This window comes from Rhyacophila brunnea, unplaced genomic scaffold (assembly GCF_057557595.1).
Source record: "Rhyacophila brunnea isolate RB1 unplaced genomic scaffold, BYU_Rbru_1.0 scaffold_7, whole genome shotgun sequence".
NCBI classification, from domain to species: domain Eukaryota; kingdom Metazoa; phylum Arthropoda; class Insecta; order Trichoptera; family Rhyacophilidae; genus Rhyacophila; species Rhyacophila brunnea.
In genome coordinates, this window is record NW_028233339.1 from 33,391,029 (window position 1) to 33,401,753 (window position 10,725).

The following is a 10,725-nucleotide window of genomic DNA, read 5'->3' on the forward strand; positions in this document are numbered from 1 at the left end:
AATTTAACTAAGCCGTAATTCTTAGTGGTTACTAATATCGAGGTAGATTCTATAGCCGGACGTGTGACGCGCGCGAGTGGCTGTAAGTGTGTTGAACAGTGCTCGATATGTGATTTTACGATGATGGCTCTTCCGCCACGTTTAGTAAGTCTGTCGGTTCTATGGATAGTGTAGTTCGGTATGTTAAGACGGTGCGAGGGTTTGAGCCATGTTTCATTGACAAGAAGTATGTCAATGTCGTGCTCACGGAGTGTCTCGTGAGAGTGTCTCGGACTTCATGTTTGTCGTTGAGGAGTGAACCTCGAGTATTCCAGAACGCGGTCTGAAGTGATGTCGGTTTTATTTTACCGGCCATAGAGGGTTGGGCAGATTAGCTGAAGCGAGGCATGGACATCTTCCGTCAGGGCCTGCATCCTTTGGGACAGCATCAATATGTGCTGTACCTGCGGATGATCCTGAGGGAGGGTGATGAAATTGCAGGTGGATGTTGAGGGCTGTGCCACGGGGACCTTTGTGGCAGTGGGATGGGTCTGGGGACGGGTGGCGTCGGATGCCTGGGAGGCCGCTCTTGCGGACCAGGCGTTTGGACGCTGCACCGGCCGGCTCATTAGAGGTTGAGGCGGTTGGCGTCTGGGGAAGTTCTGGCTGCCGGGACGGCTTTGGCAGAGCTTATAATTAGCGGGATGCGGGCCCTGGCAGTTTGCACAGGTCGCTGGTTCCATCTCACGAGTGTGCGCGCATGATGAAGAGATGTGGTCTCCTCCGCATTTTACGCATTTAGGAGGAGCGTGGCAGTGCATGGCCGAGTGGTTAAAACCTTGGCATTGGTGGCACTGCCCGGCGGAGGATTTTCTTTTTATGGGCTCCATCTGAATGCGGACCTGGAAGAGTGAGGTAAGGTTGTATACCTCCTTTCCTCTGTCAATTTTCTCCACATTCAAGAGCACAAAGGGCATGGGGGTTCTGTTCTGGCCCTTTTTCATCCTCTGGACTTTAAGGACTGGGTAGTTGAGGACTTGGAGTTCCTCAAGAATTTCAGCCTCCGAAAAATTCGTGCTTAGGCCTCTGATTACAATTTTATAGGTTTTGTCCGTCTGGAGCTCGTAAGTGTTGTAAGATGTTTTATTTGATTGGAGGTGGTTTTGGGCGTATCGGTATTCATCCATTGTCGGAAATGTCACTTTCATACCCCTATTGGTGTCGACTGCTTCCAATATCGGCTTTCCTGCACGGAATACGTGCGTTTGAAAGCTTCGGTATGCGGCCTTGTCATGAATGATTATGGGGGGGACCTTTAACGTTTTATTGGCTGTTGCCGGGGAGGGGTTAGGTGGGAGCGAGCTGGCGCTGGAGTTGGCGCTGGAACTGGCGCTAGAGAATCCTGCCGGTGAGGCCGGAATGGGGATTTGCAGTTGAGGATGTTGAGGAAGTTGAGGAGAAGCAATGGCTGGGCTTTTGGGGGCCTTAGGCGAGCTTTTTGTAGAGCTCAAGGATTTGCTCCTATTCAGGTTGTGATCTCTTTTTTTGCGATCCTTTTTACTGAGTGACATTGGGGTGGAATGATTGAGCGGGGAGGGTGAGTCGTCCTCCAAGATTGTCTCCAGTTTTTTGGGTGTCTGGCGAGTATTGTCGTTGAGGACCGTCTCCTGGAGGGTGAATGATGAGGAATTAGAGGAGTTAGTTCGGCTGTCCTCCTCATCTTTGGAGTCTGAGCTGTGGATGTCGTCTGTGGTGATGGTAATTTGGGAGTCAGGGAGCTGGGGGGGGGGGGGGTTGGTTGTTCCGGGAGGAGCTCCTCGTCTGTCGTCCTGTCCTTGGCGATGGATTCGTAGTACCTGTCGAAAATCAGGGATGAACTGTTCGTCAATTTGCAAGAACTGCAGTGGTGTAAATTGTGAAAATGTAGCAGATATTTTTCTGGATTGGAGGAAGAGGACGCTGAAGAAGATGACTTTTATACTCAAGCAGAACTTCTCAGTAATGAACAGGTAATGGATGATATGAAATTAATATATATATATAATATCTCTCCATTCTTTTCAAATTAATAGAATATATATAGTTTTGTAGGATAATGATTCCGACGTGGGAGCTGCATTGCAAGACTTTGACGACGTAAAACCTTTGTCTACTCCACCTCACCAAAGCGGCAGAAACGGTTAGAAAATTAAGATGTTTGGTGAATATTATTATTCTGTACATATTAACATTTGTTTTGCAATCATTACTAAAACTATGAATATACTTTATTTGTAAGATCTTAAGTTTAGATTAGTATTTCTTCTCATTAAAGTTTGATTTTTACTAAAACGCGTGTTTTCAACAACAAATATCTCATAAACGGTTAAAGATAGAAAAAAACGTGTAACATAGATATTTTTAGAAAATTTAATAAGCTTGAATTCTGTGAAAAACAATATTTTTCTACGACCAACCGTTTTTGAGATATAAGTGAAAAACCAAAAAGACACCCAAAATTTTGCGGTTTTTTGCACGTCAAAAGTTGTGCCGAAGTCATCCGAATTGGCAAAATTCGTTTTCTTGTCACTCATTACCATATATATGAATTAAAAAAAAATCTTCTACCCGACCTTTTGCAACCATAAAGTACAGATTGACTGGACTAAACGTTTATTGCATGCATTTTGAAAATTCCTTATACAGTACCTTTTCTATTTATCCATAATAAAGTCAATGCCAGTTATGATCTTGCCATCATTATCTTAATCTTCAATAACCCACGTTTTATGAGTGATTTTCGATGGCAGAGTCATTATGATAAAAGTGTATTAGTTCATTGCTTAGTTTCTGTGTGCTTCTATTTCTGCGCATATACTGTTTTTTTTGGCCCTTGTCTTTACGACACAGTTTCTATATGGTTTTGTGAAGCAACTATGTGAAGGCCTTTCCTTTCAAGTCTCTCCCCGGGGTATATCCAGTTCCAGATGTTTTTTAAGATCCATTTTCCTACTCCGGACAATAGGATCAGACTGAAACTGCTTCAGAGTTGTCAGCATTATCTTTTTTAAATTGCAGTTTATCAATTAGCTGTAGATTGGTACGGATGTCTGCAACAATGCATACAAATATGAATTTAGTTTTTACTGACGCTTCTAGTTATTTGTCTTCAGGTAAGAATGTAATTAAATTATAATAAATTGATTTAATCTTTAAACTATTCTATTTGAATCATTTTTATTAAGAGGAGCGCAACGACCTTAAGGAAAATAAGCTCAAATTGAATACGGTTTTCTGATTATTTACATTTTAAATTATTTTAAATAATCAACATGTATTTAAAAAACTGAAAAGTTAATGTTTTATTATTAAATATTATTTTACAGATATTTTTATCATTACAATATACTTAATACTTAATATAATATAGGTACTGATAAAAGCACTACAAAAGTTTTAATACCGTAACACCCGAAAATACCCGGGAAGTACGTATGCCGAAGCCCAACATCTTAAGCGCCTTGTTACAAATGGTACGGTTACTATAATGGCTAATAAAATGTTAGTTTACTCTTAAACGTGATGCCAAAGTCCACTACAGATGATGTTTGTGACAGAACTTTGACATGCATCGAGTATTGGTAAAACAACAGATTTGAAGGTCTCGTAAACGACAAAAGATTGCATTTATCAATATTGAATAATTCTAGTTTGTTACACCTGTCGCACTCCAATATAATATTATCTATATCAAGTTGGAGCTGACAACAATCGTCCAAGGTGACAACTTTCAAAAAGAGTTTCAAGTCATCGGCGAACAACAAAAACATAGCATTTTTATTACCAATGCTATATCATTTATAAAATCGTGAACAGCAACGACCCTAAGTTTGAGCCCTAAGGAACACCAGAAAATGTGTAAAAGATCTGTGACTGATACAGGCCATACGATACGTATAGCTAACGATTCCTAAAATAACTACCGAACAATTCGAGGAATCTACCCGACAACTAGGGTTGGGTTTCGGGAATGTCCCGATGGGAATTCTCGAGATATTTTCGAGATTTTTCATCCCGAATCTCAAGAATTGAAATTTTTAACATTTCGGGAAATCCCGGATCTCGAGAATCTTTCCTCGGGATTCTGGATTTCTCTATTATCAAATATTAATTGAAAAAACGATGTTATATTAATTATCAATAAAGTCGACAGAAAACTCAAAATGTTCAAAGACTGATCGGGGCATTTAACACAATTATTAAGCCAACGTCGACTCAAAATGAGCGCAATTTTTGCAAAATCAGGGAATTTTGCGTCTCAAAAGCATACGAGATTGCAGACGCAGCGATTGGGTCTGTGTTGTAATGTTTTGAATTATTTTTGTTTTCCTACATCTATTTTGTTTGCCTTCTTACTAATCTAACAGATAATATTTGTTTCAAATTTGTCTGTTTTTACACTGATTTCAGGATTTTTACATGTTTTTTTTTAAATTCCCCGATATCTCGAGAATTCTTTTTGGAAATCCCGAATCTCGAGATTGAGATTTTCTCGGGAAATACCCAACTCTACCGACAACCCGATAGAGTTTTCCCATCAAGATGTCACGGTCGACTCTATTGAATGCTTTCGAGAAGTCATTATAGGCTTTTTGGTTTAAGACCTTCTCCTTTCAAGTCTCTCCCGGAGGTATATCCAGTACCAGATGTTTTTTTTACATCCATGACCTACTTCAGACAAGACTTACACTGCTTCAGAGTTGTAGGCATTGCCTCTTTTAAATTGCAGTTTTAGATTAGCAAAATACTATGAACATAGTTTTTACTGAAGTAATACTCCAGTATACTTAAGTAAGTTATCACTTATCGCTATAATATACTGATGATATTTTTGAATAAATATTTATAAAAATCTTATTTATAAATAAAAAAATGTATCTATATTTGATAAGTACATGAAATCGTTTTTCGTCTAATAATAATATTCAACAATAAATTCGTGCAAACTGATGAAACGTGTCGCAAATTTGTCTAGAGCGAAAAAAATGAAATCGTTAACGACATATTTCATTTTCACATTTCATTAAAAAAAGAGTGTATTATTCACTGTGCATATGTTAAAATTTTCCAACCACTTTTTTTGTAAGGGGTGACATGCACAGCGTAGGTCAAAATGGAGCTTTTGTTCTATTTTCAAAGCATGATCCTGGACATTCCTTAAACGTTGTAGATAATCTATTTATATAATTTTGAAGCCTTATTATCCTTTATATTTTATTTTAAACATTTGATGACTGCATAAAGTAGTTTTATTACATATCATAGTATTCTTTTAAACCTCTCGCTCTAATGTTTTAGAATATAGTCATATTTCAGTACATAAATGTGCAGTGGTGTTAGAATTTTTTACATTTATTAATTTTTAACCGCATTTATAAAACCATCAGTATAATTTATGTCGACATTATTATAGTGAAATATTTACGATAAAAAATTATATCGATAATCTCTGTGATCCCAAATTTGACAAGAATTAGGCATTTTATTATTCAAAAAATGAGCAAGATTAACACATTTGAAGATAATTCTAAAGATACTAATTATAAGCTATGTCTTTGACCATTCAAGTGTGATAAACATCTTATGAATAATGATTGTTTTATAATAATTATTGACCTAAGAATAAGGTAGTGTTTTTTTAAATACGCCATTTTTTTTGGCATTCCCTAGTAGTTAAGCTACAACATACGGCCGTAGCCATAAATTGACAAACTGAAACAGAAGTAAGGAGTAAGATCATATTAATGCGCGTGTTTGAACATGTACCTAACCGAAAAAAAAACTTTTTTTTAAACGGGTTATGATTTATAGGGGTTATGATTTATCATGCAGTTCTCAAAAAAGTAAGTTATCGACTGCTCGTATAGTCTATGTACCTAAAAGAGAAAATAGTCAAAAGTTGTTAATATTATTTATTATTGGTTATATTATTTGATGATTCTAATACCCTGTGTACTAAATATAACTATCAACCGACGATTTCTATTTTACTATTGTTAACATTTTTATAAAAGTCGAATGTTTACGCGGTTGGTTGGCGCATTCGAAATCAAAGCAATTAACGTCGACTGCCTTTGTCGAAACCTTTATGATGAAGAGTTGGATTAAACAGGCTCAATTGAATTTTAAAAACTAACCAGCATCGATCGCAAATTGTATTCTTAGTTCAATGAAAACAATTGTTTATAACTGAAAAAGTTTAGTGTGCACTATTTTTATATCAAATATTAACAGCGTACTTCCACTCCTCGCGACTACTATATATTATATATACAAAAAATATATTTAATTTTTATTTAGTGCAACCAACAGAATCAATCACAATATGAGATAAATTAAATAATGAATAAGTGATGGTCCCAATAACAGACGTACACATAAAGCATAATTAAATCAAACAATAAAATACAGCTATAACAGATATATTAGAGAAAGTTATTAAAAATGACTATAAGAGGAAAACACAATAAATATATAGTAGGTACTGATAAGAGAATGAAACATAAAATATACCATATTAAAATAATTTATAAATTTACATACAATATCAACACTAGTGCGCGGCAAGAGGATCTTATATCTAATATATAAAAATCAATATTTGTTTGTTTGTTCGTATTTTATGCGCTGCTGTACCGTTCATCCGATTACGATAAAACTTTGTCAACTTATTGCTCGCGCGAAGAGTATAGGTTATATCTTATACATAAAAATGAATGTCTGTCTGTCTGTTTGTCTGTCTTTATGTCTGTTCCGTATGGTTCTTATACTATTCATCCGATTGCGATGAAACCTTCGTCAGTTGTTGTGGTAACACCCGCAAAGGTTTCTGAATTAGTACAACCATCTTCTTTTTCTTCATTCTATTTTCTTTTATTCGTATGGTCCCTATACCATTCATCCGATCGCGATGAAACCTTCGTCAGTTGTTTCCAGAGCAGAGGTCGACCTCCCCATGATTAAAATCCTAAATTCATTCCTCACAGACAGACAATTTTCGGTCAAGTACCACGGTACCAGATCAACCACACGGACTCCCACCGCTGGAGTTTTCCAAGGTTCAGTACTAGCTCCAACTCTCTACAATTTATATACTAGAGATATTCACATTCCACACAACTCCATAGCAAGATCCTGCATAGTAGTCCAATACGCCGACAATACCGCAATTCTAGCCAAGTCCATTAACAGAAACCACGCCACAAAAATAGTACAGGAAGCTACAGATAACATCTCCACGTGGTGCAAGAGATGGCGCAACAAAGTCGACGCTGAAAAAAGTGCGACAATCGTATTATCATACCGCACTAACCTACACAGCAGACAAGCAAATCTCTGCGCATGAACAACATGGCCATCCCCTGGACCGACACAGATAAATACTAAGGCCTCAATTTGGATAAACATCTTACATTCTTCAAACACATCCATATAAAAGAAAAACAAGCTAGTATAGCCAGACCAAGACTCAACCTAATGATAGGTAAACGCAGCAAGCTCTCCCTCAGAGGAAAACGTCTATTATACACGGCAATTATAAGACCAATCATGACTTACGCCTGTTCCATCTGGGCTCACGGAAACCTAAATCTAATAAAAAAATTACAGACAGTACAAAATGTATCTTTACGCTCGATCACCGGCGCCCCTAGATACGTCAGAGTAACGACCCTTCACAACGATCTAGAAGTAGAACCTTTAGCAGACCACATACAAAAGTTAACAATAAAATTCTACTCCTCCATGACAAACCACCCCAATCCATCAATCAGGAACCTAAACGACTATGACATAAACGGCATCACTGAATTCAACAGACCATGAACCATACTGAGACGCAACCCTCACAACCACCGTAAAATCAAGAACGAACCACTAAAAATCTTGTCCAATTACAGATCTACAGACCCAAAGCAGTAGCAGCAGACGCCAATAACCAGCTCCTTCCAACACTTCTTATACTTTCAGATCCTCAGCAGACAATGACGACATACCCAACCAAGGATCACCTACAACCAGGATCTACCAACAACACTACCTCTACTATCAGAGCCAAGCAGCCCAAGACGACCAACACAACCAAGGACCACTAATACCAATTCCTTTTCAGAAAAAATCACAGCGGTGGGGTTTTTGGCCGAAAGTATTGCACACCCCACTCTCGGAGTTTTTCACCCCACCGCGGTTCACTTTTTGATGAACGAACAAGTTTTAACTGGTTACCTGACAAAGTGTTTCTTTTTTTTCTTCTCATCGGTCTTCACTTCGAGCTGGTGATTGGTGCACGCCTGAAATCCAAAACTCGCAACCTTCTCATCCCTCATGTCAAAGAAAAAGAACCCAGATGCATCAAAAAGGGCCCGGTCGGGCGGCGTAACGATCGTCACGATGGGAGCAAAAGCGGCAGCGCGGTCGGTGCGGTGTGGGCCGAGAGGGTGGTTCGAGACCATGAGGATTCGAAATGAATTAACCTATAAAATCAATTATTATAAAACAACACCCTTGCATTTGGAGGTATAAACCTCTCCCGGTCCTCCTCAAGAACAGGGAAAAACAAAACTAAAATCGCACACGTAAATTCATACAAACATATATTTCAGATAAAAGTACAGATGAAGGGGATGTGGGACTAGCTCGGGTGCCCTGAATCCGAGGAATATCACAAACAAAAAAAGTTTTTGTGGTAACACCCGCAAAGGTTTCTGAATTAGTACAACCATCTTCTTCTTTTATTCTATATTCTTCTATTCGTATGCTTTCCTATTCCATTCATCTGATTGCAATAAAATTTTCGTCAGTAATTGTGCCAACACCCGTGAAGGTTTCTGAATTAGCACAACCATCTTCTTCTTCTATTCCTTCTTCTTCTATTAGTATGCGTCCCTATACCATTCATCTGATTGCAATGAAATTTTGATCAAGTGTTGTGCTCACGCCCGCAAAGGTTTCGGAATTGATACAACATTTTCTTCTTTTTCTTCTATTCTATCTCCTTCTATTCGTATGCGTTCTTATACCATTCATCCGATCGCGATAAAATTTTGACCAGTTGTTGTGCGCACGCCCGCAAAGGTTTCTGAATTAGTACAACTATCTTCTTCTTCTATTCGTATGCGTTCCTATACCATTCATCCGATTGCTATGAAACTTTTGTCAGTCAAGGCTTAATTACATTAGCAGACGCGCAGACCCAACCCGATTCAACGATCCACGCCGACCGTCGTGGCCAGCGTTTTAACACTATTTGCAATTACACGCAACGATTCAACATCGTTGCTCCTTGTTTTTGATTGGTTTAAAATAAACATAGTGTTGCTATTATTAAAAATATAGGTTGACCAAAAACTATTTCTTTGTTAGATAGTGGCAACACTGAACATTATTCCCGCGCAAATTTACGTCAAAACGATCGGGACAACGGCAAATAGAATTTATCCTACTTTACTCACGATCGCTCCCGATCCTTGAAAACCATAGAGAATAGATTTTGACAGTTGTGGCACACGATCGAGCCAGACGCAATCTGCCAATGTAATTTGAGCTTTACTGTGCGCACACCTGCGAAGATAAATTTCTAAGATAAAGGTAAATAAAGGTTTAAATTAGTATTATATAAAATACAAAGTGTGTTGTTTGTTTGTTCCATCCAATTTTGATATTTTTACTACAAATTAATAACATTAATAACGTTTTCATATTTTGTATTTGATTTTAATTTAGTGTTCTTTTATTTGACCTTTACTCCTATTAGAATTATTTTCATATTACCATATTGTATTACACAGATATTTTAATATTAAAAAAATAATTACCTCTTATTATTTTTTAAATATCTAAGATAAATATAACCACGAAGCGACCCTGTACGATGCCGGGTACTTCAGCTAGTTATTTATAAAAGTGATGTACCACAATAAAATACAATAGTATTTAGTATTTCTTCCAAAGGCCTCAATCTTAACCGATAGTACTCAAATCAAGCGGGTCAACAACTACGTCTATCTTGGTAACAAATCTCAATTGACGGTATTGGTGGTATGTGCGACGAGATTGCGTGGAGACATTTGAGCGTCTGAATAGTATCTTCAAAAGCGACCTTCAACTAATGTATGCTACTGACGCTCACGTATGCATGTGCAACGTAAGTATAATAATATGTAACAATAGTTAATGTAAGAGAAATCCAAAAGTCATGAGTAGCGCAATGTGACATGGAAAGGTGCATGATGGGCATAACGCGTAAATATCACAAATGAAACCAATGGATAAGAAAGCACACAAGAGTATGAAATTAGATAGACGTCGCTAAGCAGGTGAAATGGCGATGGGCTGGACAAATGCCGTCATAAAATGGTATTTAAAGGGCACTAAATGCCCATAAGGACGCACTAAGCCCCGCTGGATAGATGGACTTATAAAGTTCGGTGGATGTATATGGCAGCAAAGAAATAAATAGCAAGAATATTGGAGGGAGCTATAGGATACCTTTATACAGCAGTGGATCGACCCAGGCTGATGAGGATGATTTATTCCACATAGTTCAATAGTCATCAGGACTGGTTTCGTTCGCGTCAATGGGACATTATTAACTGACACATAATTTATTTACAGCAATTTATAATAAATTTTCTTTCTTCAATACTTCCATTTATGATATTATGGCTATTATTGTAAATGTATACATTGATTATTGTTCTACATAATATT

The 10,725-nt window shown here is 37.7% G+C and overlaps 1 protein-coding gene across 1 annotated transcript in view; it reads right to left on the reverse strand.

Moving 5' to 3' along the window:
* LOC147064741 (C-type mannose receptor 2-like) overlaps positions 1-10,725 on the reverse strand; it is a 37,814-nt gene extending 27,089 nt beyond the window's left edge. The window contains exon 1 of the mRNA XM_085958024.1: positions 10,504-10,725. Coding sequence (XP_085814150.1) covers positions 10,504-10,555 — 52 coding nt within the window. The 5' untranslated portion in view covers positions 10,556-10,725. The remainder of the gene's footprint in view (positions 1-10,503) is intronic.